Genomic DNA, 21,097 nt, shown 5'->3' with positions numbered 1-21,097 from the left:
TGCAGCCAAGCTGCATCCCTCCACTTCAGCCATGCCCAAGATACTGCCTTGAAGAACCCTGACCAGTCTTGTAGCTTCCACATATCACAGTCCCTGCTTATGATGTCCCAGCCATACAGAATATGGGCCTTCCCACTCACCTGAGAACTTCCTTTTTGGTGCCCAAATCAAGGGACCTTTCCTGAAGAATCGATGACATCTGCATTTCATTTCCTAGCACCTTTCTTGCACCTCTGAGTAAACATGTACATGTATACATGTACATATATGTATACATATGTGCATACACATACATGCACGTACACACACGAATGTTTTTCAGTCAGCCTCAGTAGGTAGACCCTGAGGCCTTGGAGGCAAGGACTATGTCTCATTCACCTGTTTGTCCTCAGTAGTAGTCCAGTGCCCAGGTAGAGTGGGTGTTCGGTAAATGTGTTAGTGATTGAAACATTAGCCTGGTAGAGAGATTATCAGTGGTCCCCAAGAACCTGGCAGGAAGGGATCTGACTCCATTTGTGTATTTCAAAGTGAGGAAAACAGAAACATATGCTGCAATGAAGCTGTTTTGCTGTTCCTAAGGGGAAAGCCTGGGTAACTGCTCGGGCTTCCAGACTTGGTCCTCAGTTCAGAGAAATGCATTCCAATGGCCAGCCTCTGCCATCATGCTTGGAAGCAGCTGTACCTCTGGTGCGGGGGGGATTGCATATTCCACCACTCTGGTACTTGGGATTTACCCATCTGGCAGCTGATCTGGAATCAGTAGCAAGTGACTTTCCATTCCGCCCAGTGCCCTTGCCATCTGATCAGTCTGCTGCCGGCTCACAGCCTTCACCTGCATGCCATTGGAATGACGCATTGACCGCTAACCGCTTTCCACCTGGGTCCACGTGAACTCAGCCTCCCCTTTGAGAAACTAAACCTGACACCACCTTTGCCAGCAACTTGATAAACTGAGTCTGTTTCCTTTGTTTCTCCTCCTTGCAGTTTGCTGTGTTGAATTTTGATTACGCTTGCTTGGTTTTCTTTATTGTTCTCCCTTCTCTCATTTTGTTTTCTCCATTCTTCTCATTGGAGGCAATGAGCCGTCCAGCGGCCGGAACTCCCCTCTCCCTTACCGGCCCGACAGCCGCCCTCTAACTCCAACTTACGCTCAGGCCCCTAAACATTTCCATGTTCCAGGTAGGAGCTGACACGGTCTGTCTCGGTGTCCTGTCACAGTGTAGAATGTAGCCTCGTAACCTCGTCTCGTCTCCATTGTTCATGCTTGTTAATTGGGATGCACACAGCTGACAAATCCTAAATTGCAGGATCCAACCTAGATGCCTTTCAAAAGTTCTATATGCATAGTGCCAGGATCACACTGAAGGTTCCATTTTTCTCAAGTTCATTATTTTTTTTTTTTAATAAAGATATTGGGGATTGAACCCAGGGCCTCAGTCATGCCAGGCAGGCACTTCACCACCACTGAGACCTCAAGTTTTTTTTTTTTTTTTTTTTAAAGAAGGGTTGAATTGTTTTGCAAAAATTTTAACTCTTTCAAAGATGTCACTCTGTGGTTCGTTGTTAAATTACCACAACAGCAGTCTGGATATCTTCTCATCCTCCAGATTGAATCACAGTGTCACTTGGGAATACCTTTATATTTCCTGTTTGTCTCAGTGTGGAGATTTTTTCCCCCCATGGGCTTTTCAGAGAGGTGTAGCATTGGATCAGGGAGGTGGTCTTTCGCCACCCCTATAACCCAACCCACAGAGATATCTTGCAATTTAGGCGTGGTGCTGCCAGCTCTGCTCCGGTAGCCACAAGCATTGGCTGTCCCAGCACAAGTAGTAATTTGCCATCAGAAACTGGAAAGACCAGAATCTGTCCCTATCTTACTCTTTAGGGTTGGCTGAATTCCTCAGGGTGGGATTGTCCATCAGAGGCCACAATGGTATTTTCCCATCAGCAGTATATAGTTTTGATCCTTTTAGCTACTGAAAATGGTTCAGTAAGTTACCCTGTAAATATATACTTATAATCTATATTAGTTTTTTTTTCTTTCGCTTTCTAAATTTACCTAATAAAACAGAGGAAACTTCAATGAGATTGGCCCACTCAGCTAGGATTGCCCTTTTTTAAAAGTTTCATGAAATCCTGAAGAACATTGTTCTACATTTGGGATTTTGACTTTCCTGGATGGAGAATACCTACTTTGATTAGAAAGCTTCCTGCCCATCAAATCATATATCATTCCATTCATAGAAAAGGGGAAGTACCAGCCACACAGCAACCTATAGTATCCTAACAAGACTTGCTTTATTTTTAAGCATTGAATAATTTAATAAAACTCTAAAATAATTTTGATGAGCTTGCCATTAGTTTGACTAAGGCCAGTAGAAAAAGAGCCACCTAGGAAAATTAATTTGGCTAATTAATTCATGAAGAATGCCCCACCAAGATACAGTGTCCAAAAGAAACCTTTTTCAAATTTCCTGAATATTTGCAGCTAAAGTGAAATGGTGACATAATCAAATGGGGTCCTATATGAACACATGAATAGTGTTTAGTATCTCCTTTATTTTTCTTTCTTCCTTTTTTAAAAAAAATTTGGCCTATAAAAATTAGGATTCTTTTGAGCATCCCATCAACTCACCAAGCTAGCCTTGCACATAGAAAATGTGTTTGTGTTTAAAAAAAAATACTCTTGATTGTTCTACATTGCTTTTCACTGTTCCACTCATTAATTGAAAAAGTAAATTGAGCCACTGGTATCTACTGGGAGCTCAATTTCTAGACAGTAGCAATTTGGGGCTTTCCCCCCAAACTGGTTATGTCTTCCCCACCATCCGAGTGCTTCCACTGCTTGCGTTTCTTCCTGTTTTAATTCCACTTTCAGTGAAGTATGTATTTGAAATAAATGGCTCATGAATAAGTTACATCTCTCAATATTCTAAGATGTATTACAAAGGCTTCCAGATCACTTTTCTACAGTAATTCACTCATTTCTGTAATCTTTTCTTCCAAAGAATGCAATCTTTGTAATACAAACGTTAGCCTTCTGGGTTATTTTTGTTCAGGAGTCTTCAGTTTGGTTTGCCCCTTGGTTGATTTGTTTTTCCCATCACTGAACTGGTTCCCATAATCACACACCTCTGCTTTTCATTTTCACAGATCAAGGGATCAACATTTACCGAAAACCACCCATCTACAAACAGCATGGTAAAACTCGCTTTCCTCCGCGTAGTTTAAGTAGCAGAGTCTGCTGTCTCCTCTTTGCTGTCTTCTGAAAGGCTTAATTGCTGTTGCTTTTGAGAATCAAACTGGGGCATCCAGTATATTTTGATGGATTTTAGGTCCGATAAGATGTGTAAACTGACTTCCCTGGATGGAGAATACTTGGCTGGATCAGGAAGTGTCCCCCCTATTTCTGAGCCCATCGGGCCATGTATTATTTCCATTCATAGAGAAGAGAAAGTACTGGTCACAAGGGCCCACAAGCAGCCTAACAAGACTTTTTTTTTTTTTTGCATCAAATAATGTAAACAAACCTTAAAATAATTTTAATGAGCTTGCAGGCAGTTTGACTAATTAAAACTAATTTAAAAAAAGACACTTAGAAAAATTAATTTGGCTAAGCTTACATGGACTTAGTTATTCCAGTCCCCTGCCTCTTCTGAGGTGTGCCAATCAATGTCTTGCCATGCAATGGATGGGGCACAAGCTGACTGGTGGTAATCCTTGTGCCATCTCCTGTCTACATGGCTCTATGATATTATGCCACCCCCTCTGCTTCAGTTTTCTTATCTCTAAGGACCTCTGAGTTAAATCAGTTCGTCTCGGACATTCCTGCAAACTAAGAATTACTAAAGAGGATTTATAATTGCGTTTTCTTGTTCTGAAATGCAGCTTTTTTTAAATCCCAGAAGTCACATTACTTTCTGTACACATTTTGTCCACTGTTGTTAGGTCTCTATGGATTTATCTGCCAGAAATTTTTGTGAATAGAGAGAGATAGCTGATAGGCAAAACTGGTCTTCCAATGATTTCAGAAAATTTTACAGAAGTTGTGCCTGGAAATTTGAAGGCTGACTTTAGAATCCAGTTGCCATTAATAAGTTATTAAGAATTAGGATGATATGAAAGGCAAAGTTGAAAATACACTAGGAAAAAAATATTAGGCCAAAATTTTGGGGGAAAAAAAAGACCGAGTATAATGGACCGGTTCTAGAGTTATGGTTTTTTTCTCGTTATTTTTCGAGGTTTTGCATCATGTGCTTGCCTTTTAAGTTTGTTAACATTGTTTTTGTTTTTGTTTCTTTATGGTTTAATGTCTTCCCACACACTCATTAACATGTGAATGTTTAACTACTGACTTCACCAATTCTAATGAGTAAGTACTGTTTGAAGTCATGCTTTTTTGTTTTAATTTAAGAATAAGATTCCCAGAGTTTGAATTATCAGTTGAGACTTTTTAAAAAAATTATTAAAATATTTCGACTCTGTCTCTTGGAACAAAAATAGTTAGGATTTAAGGAGATTGTATAATGTGAGCCTTTATTTGGAAGGAATCAATTGACTTCCTTCAATACTGACTTTAAAGTCTTTGCTTTCAGTCTATTGTAATTAATAGTAGTATGGCCACAGTGGCACTTGTCAAAGAAAGGACAGCCAGATTTCAGTGCCAAAGGAATAGATGTCTTACCCCAAACTTCAGTCTGTGCCCTGATGTTTTGGGGAAAGGCTGGATCTAAATTAAGTCACACACTTTTTGTGTGATGCAGAACTTAGGTCTTTCCTTTGCTAATGTGTTTTGTGTGTCTACAGGAAGGGTTGAGTATGTAGTGTTTTCTATGCAGAAGTATTTTCTTTTTTTCTCCTGAGGTTAGAGATTCTGAGAAACACTGCTCCATGTCCTGCCAAGATCTACCCCTTATTATTGGGTGACTTTGGTCAAATCATGTAAGCAAATTGAGACCCAGAAGGTTAGTGGAAGGAAGCAGATATTGGAGCTGAAGATCAAAAGGTTATTTCCAGATTTTAAAATATATGAACCCAGGAGGGGAAAAATATTATAATTGTGTCTTGAAATGTTTAGTAACATCCCAGACCAGTTTGCAAAATTAGCCAGAATCAGGACCAACCATTTCACCTGGTTTGTTTTGCTCCAACTCAGGGCAGATTCAGTGCTTTCAGCCTGTGAATCCTCCTCCAAACACAGCCACTAAGGACTCTGAGCTAATGTCACTGGTAGTTTGGCTTTTGTTGGTTCACTCACTTGTATATACAGACCCTCAAACAAAACAGTGAGTGGGGATGGCATACATAAATCACAATGCTAAATTCCTGCAAGCTGGAAGTAGATTTCTCCATTTCCATTTCTCCCAAGATACAAGGACCCATATGTAGCATATAAGGATTAAAATGAAATGGACCAATATATTTTTGGCTTCTGGACAAAGCTACCATCCCTCTAAAGATGAGTGACGACAGTAAAATGCTATTGTCATGCTTTTAACTCTTTAACTTCAATTTTTTAACTCAAATTTCTAATAATTCAATTTTCTAATTCCAAAAATAATTATTTACTCTTGGAGAATACTAGGAGTGAACTTTCTATGATGGTAGAAACATTCTGTATCTCTGCTGTCCTGTGCAGTAGCCACTAATCACATGTGACTACTGAGTACCTGAAATACAACTGGTTCTACCAAGGAACTGAATTTTAAGTTTGTTAGTTTTTTGGTTTTACCTAATTTTATTCATTTAGATTTAAATAGAGCTAGCACTGGACAGCATAGCTCTAGAACAAGAATTTTTGGATGTAGAACAGACATAGAATAAAACGTTGCTTCTAACATAAAGTAAGGGAAATGAGTTGAATTGTCATGGTGATAGAACTTTCTGGAATTGAAACTTTTTTCTGATGAAAACTGTGTCTGTGGGGTTGAACCACCCCTGCCTTACACACCAATAGCTAAGCAACCCTGGTTCCCATCCAGATGCAGCTGCTTTGGCAGCCCAGAGCAAGTCCTCAGAAGATATCATCAAGTTTTCCAAGTTCCCAGCAGCCCAGGCGCCAGACCCCAGCGAGATACCAAAGATTGAGACGGACCACTGGCCTGGTCCCCCCTCACTTGCCGCCGTAGGTATGCAACTGATGCAGCTAAGTCAAATGGACATCTAGGGGAGCTAACCATGAGATGCTTGGAAAGGTACAAGAACATGAGTCCAAACTTAAAAACTTTAAGAAAAGTACAGCCAAGAGGCAGAATAGTGAAAAGACCTAACGTGGCATTAGTTTGTGTGCAAGTTGCTTCAGTTACAGAAACACATCAACCAGAGCATGGCTCTAACCAAACCCACTGAGATCCAGAACTGGTCTAAAATGGATGGTTTGCACAGACTATTGGAGTTATCACTGTAAAATCAACTGTTTCAAGCACAGTTGAGTCAGAGCTTCATGGCAAAAGCATTGTTCTATATAATTAGAGTCTAGTGGGTGGGTTTGCTGAGGGTCCACGGAAGCATGACTTCTTTTAGTTACATTTGTTTTAGACTATATCTGGATTATAGTTATAGTTCTCTTAACCAGCAACCTTAACACCGAAGCACTTTAACGTTCCTGCAAGATCATGTTCTCCATTGCTAAGGAGAGCTATTACAGAGAAGATTTTCCGAAATAGCAAGTGAGGGGATGTAACTTTACATCTGTCATCTCCATGATCCTGTGCTAAAATGTCATTTTGGAGCTGTTTCATCCTTTTCTTTATGCTTTCCAATTGTGTCTGTGTCTTTACTGTTTTGTCATAGTGAAATCACTCAGCCCGTAAAGGGATATTAACAAGCACAGAAGCAAATACTGAAAATCCAGTGAGTCAGCCTTACAAAGGCATGACTATAGCTTATCACATTTCTATTGACAACCTGAAAGGCCTTCAATTTTCCAAAATTTCCTAATCTTCTGCATCAGGTTATTTTTATCAAGTGAATTGAGGAATGATTTTTATAGGCAATAAAGTGATTTTAAAACAACTAATATTTATAGAAATAGTTGAAGGGAAAATCTACTTAGTTTATCATTCATAAGTATTCTATGATTATGTTAATGAGATTTATTTAATTCTTACAAAGTTGGATCTCTTAGTTTTTATTAGAATACACTAAAGAGAGAAAATTGACATTGACATTTATGATTTTAAGAACTAAGAATGTGTCAATCTGTGCCTTTTGGAAGTCTGTGGGGGCCTTGTGCCCCCACAGTTGTATTGCTGAGCAGGGACTTGGAAGCAGCTAAGCTTTTGCGGAAAAGGAGAATTCAATTTTTATTGTTGAAACTATCATCACTACATAATTTAAAGTTCCTTTGGGTTCCAAGATGAGGAAAATGTCTGGTCCATTAATCAGAATGATGAAAACTGAGACTATTAGTTGAAGTTTATTTTTATTAGATTAGCAAACTTTCCTGTTTCCTCCCACAGCCAGATTAATCCAAGGAATTTAGGGAAAACAACAATTATCTTCATCTTCCAATCATTCAGACAGATTCCTCCTTTCCATTCCCTGTCTCCCCTTATTCCAAGAAATGTAAAAACCGTTCGCAATTTTAAAAAATACACGCAGTAATTTTTAGCTTTATTAATACTGTTTTTACATAACTGATGGTACAGAATTCTTTTTTAAAAAATATTTATTTTTTTCGTTGTAGTTGGACATAATTCCTTTATTTTGTCTACCCATTTTTTTTTTAAGAGAGAGTGAGAGAGGAGAGAGAGAGAGAGAGAAAGAATTTTTTTTTAATATTTATTTTTTAGTTCTCGGCGGACACAACATCTTTGTTGGTATGTGGTGCTGAGGATCGAACCCGGGCCGCACGCATGCCAGGCGAGCGCGCTACCGCTTGAGCCACATCCCCAGCCCTGTCTACCCATTTTTATGTGGTGCTGAGAATCGAACCCAAAGTCCCCCACGTGCTAGGCGAGCGTGCTACCATTGAGCCACAACCCTAGCCCAGTAGAAAATTCTTTTATAGTCATTTTTAAAAGTATATAAAAAAAGAAAGTTGGAAATCCATTCCTTAAAAGACACAAACAAATATGCTTTTTAATTGATTTACTAAGTGTAGGCGGCAATGATAGTATTCTGAAAAGTCTAAATCTTCAGAGAAAGAGAAAACCACAAGATTTTTAAACTTGTCACAAGACAGAAACCATCTTATAGATTTGTTGGTATATGGATAAATTCAGATTCTTCTCTATTTGAAAAATTGACCTCAGGGACATTAGCTGGGGATGCCCCTCCCATTCACTATAAGGAGCCCTGACCCATGGTTAATCTGATGACAGGCTCAGGGAGGTGGCAAACCAGTTCTAATTGAGCAGAGAATTACAGGGAGTCACTAGTACATTGATCCAGCTTGTCAAAGGGGCCCACCTTCGTAGAGAAACCACCGGGTGAGCTGGATTGGTGGTGGGTACCTTTCCCCCCTGTCTGGTTCACTTCGACTTGTGAAGGATCAACCACTGCAGAGCTTGCCAGCCTACAAATTGAACACAGATGGACTAGTCCGTTAAGATTCCCTTGTCATGGGGCTGATGTGAGAAGTTGTCTTTGCTGTGGAATTAGGAACTGACATGAGACGCAGATCTAGTGGCAGAGAGGAAGATGAGGAGGAACTCCTGAGACGACGGCAGCTTCAAGAAGAGCAGTTAATGAAGGTTTGTCCTTAAACTACCTTCTAGCTGTCTTCAATTCTAATTCAATAAAATCTATAACTTTTTACATCACTACTCTGTACAAGCCACTAAGACAGGCAAGAGGTGGTCCCAGCCCCTTGAGGCTTACAGTCCAGCGAGACATGACAAGCATGAACTTTAATAAGGACTTTGCACTTGCCTTTAGAGGTGATGACATTGAGGCTGGAGGTCAGAGGGATGTGGAATGGTTGGAGAGTGTGAGTGTGTGAGTGGGCATGTGGTGCATGTGCAGAGAGGGTGCAGGAGGGCCGGGTAGGTGGAGGCGATGTACATCTGGGGCCTGCAGGCTCTTCTGGAAGAATTCCCTTAGGATTGAATATTTCTCCAAATTGCCCCTCAGAACTTGGAGGATCTTATGCATATCTAGACCAGGAGAAAAGGAATCAAGGGGACAGTCACCAAAAGGTGCCCATTGCCCTCCTTCCTTTAGCAAGGGCCTACTACAAACCAGAAGGATGTCTGATTATAAACTCTCCCACCAATAATGCATCCCTTGAAATGATGTTTTCCAAAGAGATGAGAAACACACATTAATTATATGGGGGAAATAACACAGAGTATAATCTTAGTTTTATATAAAACATGTATAGAAAAATAATAGATTAGGGTAAATAGAAGTTAGAAATGGTGTCACCTCTGAGTAGCAGATTATAGGTTCATTCTTCCAGATTTTTCAAAATATGTACAATGAACACATACTTATTTTTTGTTTTGATTTTGAATCAATGCAATTTTTTTTAAGGATTCATTCCCAGTTTCCCCTTCCCACATCAAAAGTCCATCACACACTCACATACGCCTGCTGAGGTCACCCACTGACACATTGGGGAGGGCAAAAGAAGGAGGCAGCTTTCTGACATTCCCCTGACATTGGAAAGACTAAGAGGGGTTCAGAATCCAGAACCTGTCCTGCTTTTTGAGGAATTACCAGGCACTGGACCTACCTGCAACCAGGCCCCCTAGGGTCAGGAACTTCTTGCAAGACCTTCTGGAAAGAAACTAGTTCCATGAAAGTAATCACAGACTTTGCTTTCATTTTCCTTTTTCTTTTTTCTTTTTTTTTTTTCCCCCTGTGCATAGCTTAATTCAGGCCTAGGGCAGTTGATACTGAAGGAAGAGATGGAGAAGGAGAACCAGGAGAGAGCATCCTTGTTAGCCAGCCGCTATGATTCTCCTATCCACTCAGGTGAGTGGCAGACCCTTCCTAGCATGAGCTGAGAGCCAGAGCCTGCCTGGCCAGTTGTGCAAGAGGCAGGACCACTTATGGTGATCTCCAGAGCTCCTTCTAATTCTGAGATTCCGCTCTATATGAATACATAATACCATATCTCCATAGATCAAAAAATGAAGAGCTCAAAAAAATGTAATGACACATTCAAAGATGTGGACGTGTTAAGTTGCAGAACCAGAAATCAAACTGAGCAGGCTATTTGCCTTCTGTGCCCTTAACTAATGGGATAGACCTAGACCAGGCCTAGGCCAGGCCTCCCAGGAGCCCAGCTGTGCTCAGCCAGTAGAACTTCAACTGGTTGGTTTCCAGGCCAGTTACTGCTGCCATGTCACTGGGACAGGGGGCCCATGTGTTCGGTCATCCCTGGGTTTGAATCCTTGTTCAGCTGTCATGAGTTGAGTGACCGTTGGCAGGATACTTCTCTTAACTCCTATTTCTTCTTTTGTAAAATGGAAATAATAATCATATTATTAGGGTACTGAGGATACAAGGAGATAAATTCAGTTAAGCACTTAGATGGGGCCCAGAATTTTAGGAAGCGCAGCTCCCTTGGTCCTGCGGCTTTCTTTCCCTGCCCTTCCATAATAGTGTCACTGTTATGATACTATTCCCTGGGCCCTCAAATATGGTGGCATTTTGTGATCATTTGAGCCCAATATCATTCGAATTGTTTTTGCTAAATCTCCTCTTCTGCAAAGCAAGCGATACACTATCAAGGTCATTAAAGAACTAGATTTCTGCTTTCCTAACAATGGCCTTTTGACCTTTTTCTCACTCAGCTTCCTACGCTCCATCATCTAAAACCTCATCTCTTCCTGGCTATGGAAAAAATGGGCTTCACCGGGTAAGATTTCTCTTCTATTGGTTATTTCTTTGTGCATTCCCTCTTCAGTCCTAGCTGAAGTTCAGGCTTGTTGTCTGACTACGTCTGACCCTTTTTTAAAGTTATAATTGGATACAACACTTTATTTATTTATTTATTTATTTATTTATTTATTTATTTATTTATTTATTTATTTTTATATGATGCTGAGGATTGAACCCAGGGCCTCACATGTGTTAGGCAAGCACTCTACCACTGAGCCCCAGCCCTACATCGGACTCTTGACCTGAATGTTGGATCATAATGAAAACTGTAACCTCCCTGGTCACCTTGTAAATCACAAAAAGTGAAAAAGGCAAAGTGAAAATATTTCTTTTGAGAAGAATAAATAAATAAATGAATGGCCTATGGAAACTTGAGACTAGATTAGTGTGGCAGATATTGTTACAGTGCAGCAAAAAGTAATTGAGTCTTTTTTTTTTTTTTAACTAGGGGTTGAACCCAAGGTTGCTTAACCACATCCCTAGCCCTTTTTATTTTTACTCTGAGACAGGGCCTCATTAAATTGCTGAGGCTGGCTTTGAATTCGAGATCCTCCTGTCTCAGCTTCCTGAGCCACTGGAATCATTGGCCTGGGCCACCACACCTGGCTTTGAGTTGTTATTTCTGTTATGAACAGAAAGTTTCTTGAAATTGTCCTCCTCACAAGCCAAAGAGCAATGGTAATTCTGTAACTACACAGGGAAATGTATTTAAGAGATATTTGCTTACCAGGGGCCTGTGATCAGTGGCAATAGAAGTACCACAGCAAAGATTTTACAGTTGCAAAGGAATAAATAGGAGAGAAAATTAATGAGGGTCCAGGAAATGAGCCTGGGAAGGGTCTTAGGATTTTGTAAATCCTGTCTTTCTTTCTACCTCCAAAGTGATCACTGTGAAGTTTTTCTAATGATGTTTTTCCCCCTCATTCCAGCCTGTTTCCACAGACTTTGCTCAGTATAACAGCTACGGAGATGTCAGCGGGGGAGTGCGAGGTGAGACTCTCCTGGCCAGGCTGACAGGGCAGCCTCTTCCCAGGTGGTCAAGGTTCACTTGAGACTTTGCCCTGTCTCCAGGCACTGCATGCCTTTGTGCTGGGTTTCACCCTCCAGTAGGATCACAGCTCTCTTCTGTGAGCCAGCAGAGCAAGTGCTAAAATCTAGAGGATCTCTACTGAAATCCAGCTAAGGGGAATCCACGCATTTCCTTCTGGGTGCTGAGCACTCTGTTCGCTTCCTGGAGATGCAGCAATAAGGGAGACACAGCCCCTGCCCTCAAAATGCATATGGCAAGGAAAGAGAAAAGGAGGATAATTTCTCTGATTCCTAAAGCTGGGGTTGGCATTTTCTGGCTTCTTGGAAGCCTGCGGTACAGCATGGGCACAGACTGGGAGCAGGGAAATGACATGGTTCATGGGGACTATTTTAGGAATTGTAGTAGAAGACAGTCTCTCTGGGAATGGCTCCACATTTTTCCAGGCCTTTTCCTGATATTTTCCTTTCCTTTCCTTTTCAGACTACCAGGTATGGACCACTCTGCTTCCTTAAATTGGCCACACCAGCACCATAGAGCCATTTTCTAACCCAGGCTGCTTGCCCCACGGTGATGATTTCTGCTAAGAAGATACATACTGTAGTTGATTTGTCTAATCATTCCTCCATAGCTATGAAGCATAGGCACATCTGATGCCCATGTCAAGCTGTCCCTGCAGGCCATGGGGACATAGCATGAGCCAAGTCAGGTGTGGAAAGACTCTCTTGCTCTGGCTTAGGAGAGTCTCTCCAGGTTGAAAGTGGACCAACATCAAGGGTCAACTCATGTGCAGTGTTTTTTTTCTTTTAGTTATGATTGTAACAGAAAGAAACTCAGGTCTTGAGCAACAGAAAGGAATAGTTTGCTCTCAAACTATTCCTCTTTTTCTGGAACTTTTTTTTTTTTTAATGGAGAAAAGTGGTCCTGGGGATTGAACCCAGAGCCTCATGTGTGCCAGGCAGACTCTCTACCACTGAGCTACACCCCTAGCCCTAGAACATCTGAACAAAGATAAGGAAAAATACAAGGAAAACTAAGCCCAAACTGAGAAATTAGTCCATAGTTATTAAGCCAGGATCTTTCTGAAACTGGATCTCAGAAGAGATTCCTGCTTCTTGTTCAATAAGAATCTCGTTTTGGGGCTGGGGATGTGGCTCAAGTGGTAGCGCGCTCGCCTGGCGTGCGTGCGGCCCGGGTTCAATCCTCAGCACCACATACAAACAAAGATGCTGTGTCCACCGAGAACTAAAAAAAAATATTAAAATTTAAAAAAAAATCTCGTTTTGAAAAATACATAAGGAATATGACACATCTATAAAATAGTTATACGAGACCCAACTGGGAAGTTTGGGAGCCCACAGAGTCCTCCCTTGAGCGCCCCTATTCTGTGCTCATCCTTGAACCACATTTCTGCTGCAGACCCTCCCAGATGGCCACATGCCTGCAATGAGAATGGACCGGGGTGTGTCCATGCCCAACATGTTGGAACCAAAGGCAAGTACAGCTCTTCTCTTTTGTCTCGTGCAGGGATGACATGGCCCTACAAAGATTTGGTTTCCTGTTTTTCCACCCTTTTCAGAGTGCGAGGCCCACTTTGTTCTAGACTGGTGCATCTAGGAGAGCTGTCAAAAAACACATTGTCTTTTCACTTTGCCTGCAATAAGTCCACAGGTTTAAGCCCTTACTGCAGTTGGAACTCTGTGTTCTTAGTGAGATACCAGCACTTCTTTTCCTTGGCCACCCTTGGGATGACTGGTCGCTCTAGCTTCAGAACATTCTGTACCTCCAGAGGAAACCAAGGGCTTGTGCTCCCCATTAACTGGGCTTATTTCAATGGGTTCATTGCCAGAACATTGCTTCTGGGCCTGCCTGGCTCTGAACTACATAAAAGCCAGCATATATACCCGTAATTTTGATTTTTCTCAAACTTTTACCTTCATCCCCCACTCAGAGTAAGTTGGTATACATATACCCAGCCAAGCCCTCCCAAGGCACAGTGCTCTGTGAGGCCTTGATGGAGATTTATGTCCCTGTTCCCTGGAGCTCCTGCTGGTCTTGAGAGATGAACACCTTGTACTCTGTCATGATTATCTCTCAGAAGCTCTGTCTTGGTAGTGTTGGATTTTAAGTAGATTCTGCTTGTTAATAAAATGAACAGCAGTATGTTAGGAGGTGATTTTCTTTCCTTCTCAGATATTTCCATATGAAATGCTCATGGTGACCAACAGAGGGCGCAACAAAATCCTAAGAGATGTGGACAGAACCCGGCTGGAGGTAAAAAAAAAAAAAAAAAAAAAAAAAAATCCAGACCCCCCACTGCACCCTGCAGTGTCCCCAGAGAAATGTTTTATTTTTTTCAGTGAAAACGAAAAATCACAAATATCAATCTCATATTGTAGGTAGAACTAAGAGGTAACTAAAATCTCAGAGAATCACTAATGAGATAAAAACCACAAGAAGCAAGTTTGCAGGCCTGTATCCATTGTTCTAGTATGTACTGAGCTCTCTATTAGATTCCTGGAGGCACAACAATAACCCAGACTTGACCCCTGCCCTCAAAATACATATGTCAAGGACAGATTGAGAAGGATGTTTTGGGTTTCTGGTGCCCAGTCTAAATCTGGCATTCCCTGGCATCAGGGAGGACAGAAGTACAGCCCTTATATTTAAATCTATCTATACTTAGATCAGTATTTTTAAAATGCCTGGAATGACATTTGAAACAACCCTTGAGACACAGTATGATTTTAGTCATTTTCTTTGGGAATTGGATGCTGTTGTAATGAGAGCTGGGGAATGCAGAATGGGTGTGTCCATCCCCCTTCAGATAGTCCTCTTCCCCTGACCCTGGGCTGAGCCCACTGGGAACCGGGAAGGAGCTCTCTAGGAGGAGGTTTATACCGGACAAATGTCTTTCGTGGCTGTTACTGCATTCCTTGTGGAGGGTTAGCTGGGTACACATGCCCAAGGCCTCCTTAGATCTGGAAGACTGATCTTTGTACTTTTCCATCTGAATGATTTATTTTTTAAAAAAAATTCTGGCTGCCAGTCTCAGGAAAAATCCTTACTGCTCCCTGACAAAAGGCGATGCCTTTGTAGAAGTCAGGCTGGCTCAGAGAATACTGGCCCCTGTGTCCTAAGGGGACTGTTCTGGAAGTGGTGACAGATAGGAGGCCTCCCCAGTAGACCAGGTATCTACCTTCCCCTCATTGATAAGCCAAGAAGAAGCCCAGGGCTCCCAGGGACCACCCTGGAAGTCTCTTTCTGGCTGGCTTTCTATTGCCATGGTCCATTTTCTGTGTATCTTCTGAACATCCCAAGGAACCTAAGTGGAGTCCCCTCCAGCAACAGAAATCACTCTCCTGTGCTGCATTACTACTCAGTGTTGTTTTAACACTGAATTATAACAGGACCAGTAACACTGAACGAGCTCCTCATCTGGTGGAAAGGGCACTCACCTGGCCTAGTAAATGAGCATCAGAGATAAACCCCTCTTCCATCAGGCAGCCTTACTCTTCAAAATGATGATAGTGCTCCTCAGTACCTGCAAGGGGTTGATTCCAGGACCTCCCTGCAGATCCCAAAATCCATGGAAGCTTAAGTCTCTTCTAAGAAATGATGTAAAATTCACATATTATCTTAACATATCCTTGTGTACACTTTAAATCATCTCACCTTCTGCATAATACCTAATACAATATAAATGACCATTATGCCGCATTGTTCAGGGTAAGTGGCAAGGAAAAAAGTCTGCATGTTCAGTACAGAGGCAATTTCTATGGATATCTTTGGTCTGCACTTGGCTGAACTAAGGATGTGGAACCCACAGATATGGAGGGTCAACTGTATCTTTAAGCTGGAGGTCAACTCTCCAGCCCATCCGTGTGGCCATCAGGACTGACCACTACTCTGTTCTCTCTTTCCAGCGCCACTTGGCCCCGGAAGTGTTTCGGGAAATCTTTGGGATGTCCATACAGGAGTTTGACAAGTTACCTCTTTGGAGACGCAATGACATGAAGAAAAAAGCAAGACTCTTCTAAGTCCCACACATAAACGGCAGTTAGAAAAAGGACTGGCAGCGGGGCAAGGCCTGCCGTGTTACACTAAGGCCCAGACTTGATTGGAGAATTTATAGACTGCCATCCCTCAGCCACGACAAAAAGGGAAATTCTGGTCCCAACACCCATGAGCCAAACACTGGGCCAACCCACAGTAACACTTGCCAAGCAGCCATGGGTAGAAATGTCTATGTTTCCAAAATCAGCAGTAGTGTCCACACGTGACCTTTTCTCATGACCTCGTGTCCACAACAGGAGCTTCTTTCTTTCTCCTCCTGTTTTCCTTTAACTGTTGTCCACCCTAGTGCTGACTGTAGTGGTAAGAGCCAGCAAGTGCCCTTAGAATGCCGCACAGGAAGAAACAGTTGTACTAATTCCAAAGGATGAATATATTTATTACGTAGCACTGTGCTAAGCAGGAGTCTGAGGAACGGGGCCATGTGGTAGCAGCAGTTGTACGCAGCTTTTCCTTGCCGGCCTCTAGAAGCTCTGTCTGGGCTCTGGCAGAACAGAAATCAGGGAACCGGGCAGGTCTGATGGAGCCTGAATTTCAGCAAAAAGTGATTTTTAACAAGCTCCTTGTTCTCTTTGTTTGCTGGGACTTGGTTGGCAAATTGCTTAGCCATTACTAGAGTTTTTTGAAAGAGGAAAGAAAGGAAAAGGAATGAAGGAAACCCTCCCTGAACTCTTTTTCTGCTTCAAATAGTGTAATGATTCTTCCTTCTCACCAAGGACAGGAGGTGGCCTGGGCTCCACCTTCACAAAGAAAGGAAAGACAAGAATTGTCTTCCGACTGGCCCAGTTGCATGCAGCGAGGTGATTTTTGTCTATGGGTCATATCCCTCTTAGCAAAAACAAAAACAAAATCCATGTTCTGCCCCAAATGCAACTTCTCATGCTCAGCGTCCCCTATAAACTGTCTGGTATCCTCTGAATCCAATCAAACCCATGCTGATTTCACTTTTTAAGGTCTTTTCAGTAGTAAGTTAAGGAAAGGCATGTTTTCCTCTTAAATATCTGCAACTCCAAAGTAGATTACATCCAATCAATTTAATTTGGCCTTCTCAGCTTTCCTTGTTGTTTGGCACTGTTAACTTCAGTGTGAGTGTGTGCACGTGCGTGCCTGTACGTGGATACACGCTTAACTCACCCAGGGCAGTTTTGTGAGTCTGCATGTGCTTTTTAGTTTCTGTTTGAATGTTTGTCACACTGCGCTGCTGCTTCTAAGGGATATTTGGTACAAGTGCATGTGACTCTAAGAACAAGAGTGAGGCTAAGCTGTACCCTCAACGTTGCCTCCTTCATGGGTGAGTGTTGGTGCTTAGAAGCCAGCACTCAGGCTGAGGTAGCTCATGGCTAGATCAGGCTGCAGACCACGCAGGTGGGAAGGGTTGGTTTGGAGCTCAAAGCATCCTGCCAGGGTCCTCATACTCTGCAACTGTCAATTCAGATTGGAGCCTAGCCTCAGCACAATGTTTGGCCTGCTTCTTGCTTTGCCCTGGCAGAGTATAGGGGTGGGACTGTGGTATATTTGTAGTGTCTCCCTACCAGTCATTAACAGTGGTGACCAAGTAGGTCCCAGCACTCAGCTGGTGGAGAGGCTAGTGGAGTCAATGAAAGACCCACCATGTCTGTCATTGATAATGAGTCATCACTCGTGAACATTCAGGTCAAATGCCAGTGTGAAAAAAGGTATTTGGAAACCTGGGCACAATTAGGTGGTTTTCTATATTTTCCATCTCTTGGTCCACATGAAAGAGGGCTTGGCTCTGTCATGAAAGAGGGAAATTAGACTCCTCCTCTTCATATTAGAGACCCAGAGTCAAAGGCCCTATAGTTACAATAATTAAAAAACTGGACCCTAAATTCTGCTCCCAGTAGTGACACCCTGCTCTTTTGTAATTTTTGAATTCAGTTCTGCATCCAACTTGAAAAATAGGAAGCTTCTTTCCATACCAAGCATACTAATTCACTTAAACTGTACCCTTCAAAGATAAATTACTAGAAAACAACAGTTGCCTGTCCTTGGCTACTGGAAACCCTCGGAGTAGCTCCCCTACACCATTCCCTAGCAGAAGGTTCCAGATGGAAGGATGGCTTGGGGACAGCCTAGTTCTAACTGCCAGATCTGCTGTAAGGGCTACAATGCCTTATCCATTTTTGTTAAACTGAGTGCAGCATGCCTGATCTTGAAGTGTTCAGGACACAGCACAATAGATGGATGTTCTCCATTTAACCCTGTGCTGGACCGCACGGGAAAATTCCAACTGCTAACACAAAGTTCATCTCTAGAAAAGGAATTATATACCTGGCAAGCTTGGTGCATATCTTAAGGGCTACTTTTTTGAGCATTTGACTTGTGACTTTGAAGCGCATACTGATTGCACGAAGTAGAAGGGGTCTCTATGACAATATGAGTCAGTGCTTCCTTTAAAATTTCTTCCAGAGAGCTCAGGCCATCACAAAGTCTTCCTGTGTGATTTATTAGGAGATTTGAAGAGCATTTGGAAACATATACAGCTAGCCATGCATCTCCATTTTGGTTTGGGGTTTGTTATTAAATGTTTTTAATGTGACTTCTTCAATAACTAAACATAAGCTGCCTGTTCTCTGAAATCTCAGAGAGAGAAACTAGAATTAATGAGTAACAAGGTGCGGGGATGGGGGTGATTTTCTACCTGTACTCTCTGTTCTCCCCTGACCCGAAAGCCAGGGCCTCCCAGCTGAGGCTCCTCTTCTGAAGCACAGGCTGTTGTAGTTCTGTTTTCAACCTTGGTCTCCTCCATCTCAGCCTGGGAAAGCCCAGATGGTAACATTTCTAAAACTCTCACCTAATATCTTTACATTTTGAAGCAGACATCTTTTCCTAAGAATTGCTTCTGAGATGATGATATAAAATATATGTGCTTTTGCAAGTTTAAAAGAGTTTAACCACTCTCGACTAAGTAAGTCTCTCTAACGATTGTGTACAGCAGATTTGGTGTGGTGTTCTGGGGTGTGTGGCAGGGGCAGGGACAGTTCCAGGTTGTGCCCTAACAGACTCCTGCTTCTGATTGTCCTGAAAGATGGTGGAAGGGAATGAACTCTGTCCCATCAACCCTTCTGTGTCCTCTGAAGCAAGCACAGATTTATAAATCACTTCATTTGTATTTCTGGTAGCTATTTAATCTGTACTTCATATTGCCAGCCCTGATTTTATTTGATTTTAAAGTTATTCTTCTTCTGATGCACCAAGTGTTGGTGTACCTTTAAACTTGCTCTTTCAGGCTCCCCTTGGAAGAACCTTCCAGAAAAAGAGATCACTTAGGGCTTGAGATTTGCAATGATACCATCTAACAATGACAATGTGCACTAAGTAGATTTCCCAACAACCCTGTGATGGGAGAAAGAGAAAGCTATACTTTGGCATTAAAAAAAAAAAAAGTCATTATCCTTCCATTTGCTGCCCAGTAAGCAGAGAGAGATGGTAATGGATGTGTTCAGCATATAGATTATTATGTTTTTATTTGGGCAAGATTAATTGATGGTAAACCCAAAAAGAAAGAGGGGGTTTGTCAGTTTAAATGGAAACTTTCTAAACAGTGAATGTGTGCACAATAAAATTCAATCCAAAGTTTTCTGCAGCTTTGTATAACTGAGTGGTGGTTGTGATCATCAAACAGAATTCTCCCACACCTCTTGGAAGAGCAGAGTGCCCATGAATAACTTTCTGAGCCCTCTGATGGAAGGTGGAAGGATAGGGCATTACCATTCTGAAGGGGTAGAAACGTACCCCCTCCTGACTAGCTATGTCTCTGTCCCTTATGGAGGGAGATAGTCGTCCACAGACTGGTGTTCTTTGGGGGTTTGGCGTGTATACAGTCTTGTGATAAATGTGAGTTGTGTCAGTGTGTTACTGAGGGCCCTGCATAGAGGCTCTCAGGGCTCTTCATTTTAAGCTGGGTTTGTGGCTTTTTATCAACTGGTGAAAGGCATCAGCTCTTCCTGTCTTCCCTCTCCTTTCGGAAATACAAAAGCAGATGTTTAGAAGGAACGTCTTGAGATGCCGTGTTGTGTTCCCCGTGAAAGTGAGTCGGGTGTGCGTGTGCACCCGAGTACCTCGTGCTTGTGTGCACAGGAGGGGGGCCGGCCTGTCCCGTGTTGATGAGCTGCCCACCTGCTCCATGCTCCTGTTTCGAGCAGCACTTCCACGCTCCCTCGCCACTCCACCCCGCATCCTGCTGTACCACAGCTCGTGAATAAAGCCGTGTGCTTCCTTCCTAAGTGCCTCTGTGCTTTCATTTCTTGCTCCCAGGTTTCCTTCGCCGGGTTCAGTGGCGTACACCTGTAATCCCAGTGGCTCAGGAGGCTGAGGCAGGAGGATGGCAAGTTAAAAGGCAGCCTTAGCAACTTAGCAAGACCCTGTCTCAAAAATAAATAAATAAATGGGATGAAGATGGGCTCAGTGGGAAGTGCCCCTACATTCCATCCCTGGTACAAAAAAAAAAAAAAAAAAATACCATTCTGACTTCCAAGAACCAAAACAAAACCAGAATGAACCCAAAACCCTGGGAATGCATTTCTATCACATAAGTTAGAAGGTAGCTCAATGCATTTTTTCCAGCTCTGTTTGTTGAATGATCCAGACATTGACCAAGCTGACTAGAGAAGGGAAAATTCTTAGTCCATCTATCACACTGTGAAAATGTAACCAATGCATGGTTCTGTTTGTGACACAGCGGTGACAGCTTCGTCACTGGAACAAAACTGAGAATTTGTAGAAGCTGCAGGACAACAGCTTGTGAGTTGTCAGGAGTGTGAGCCTTGTTGGTAAGAAGCTGAAATGCACCAGGAAAAAAGCGTCTTCAAATCTTTGGATTCCTCCGCATTATCAAAATTGACATGAAGAAAATCTAGATTTCAGTTTATTGGATTTCAAGCTTGCCGGAACATACTCAAGATGGCCTGCTTCGGCCATAGCCTTCATCCTGTGTGTGGAGTCTGTGCAGGGGCCTGTCACAACCGCACTCACACAGACCCTTGCCTGGGTGCAGGACTCAGGTTGTTTATTCCTGTAGAAACAGGCCAGGAACATTGTTCTACTCAGCTCTGCTTCCACCGGCACCAACACTGGTCCATAACCCCCTCCGCCAGGAGTTGTTTTTAGTCCTATTATGAGTACCTGTGGCATTTGGCTTTG

General features: G+C 42.4%; 1 protein-coding gene across 14 annotated transcripts in view; it reads left to right on the top strand.

The window, feature by feature from the left end:
* ABLIM1 (actin binding LIM protein 1) overlaps positions 1 to 19,541 on the top strand; it is a 274,277-nt gene extending 254,736 nt beyond the window's left edge. For 4 of the 14 annotated variants that reach the window (XM_081268066.1, XM_081268056.1, XM_081268064.1 and 1 more), the window contains 7 exons: positions 1,075 to 1,179; positions 3,154 to 3,201; positions 5,982 to 6,128; positions 8,605 to 8,696; positions 9,816 to 9,921; positions 10,746 to 10,810; positions 11,763 to 11,912. In XM_081268066.1, coding sequence (XP_081124192.1) covers positions 1,075 to 1,179; positions 3,154 to 3,201; positions 5,982 to 6,128; positions 8,605 to 8,696; positions 9,816 to 9,921; positions 10,746 to 10,810; positions 11,763 to 11,885 — 686 coding nt within the window. In that variant the 3' untranslated portion in view covers positions 11,886 to 11,912. Of the gene's footprint in view, positions 1 to 1,074; positions 1,180 to 3,153; positions 3,202 to 5,981; positions 6,129 to 8,604; positions 8,697 to 9,815; positions 9,922 to 10,745; positions 10,811 to 11,762; positions 11,913 to 12,343; positions 12,352 to 13,279; positions 13,355 to 14,053; positions 14,135 to 15,786 lie in introns of those variants that run through there. The other 10 variants (XM_081268057.1, XM_081268068.1, XM_081268069.1 and 7 more) reach the window with 9 other exon arrangements.
* The last annotated feature ends 1,556 nt before the right edge of the window (positions 19,542 to 21,097 follow it).

Source organism: Spermophilus citellus (assembly GCF_964194105.1).
Source record: "Spermophilus citellus genome assembly, chromosome: 15".
Lineage (NCBI taxonomy): Eukaryota > Metazoa > Chordata > Mammalia > Rodentia > Sciuridae > Spermophilus > Spermophilus citellus.
Note: the sequence above shows the minus strand (reverse complement) of the source record. Positions and strands in the feature narration are given on the sequence as shown.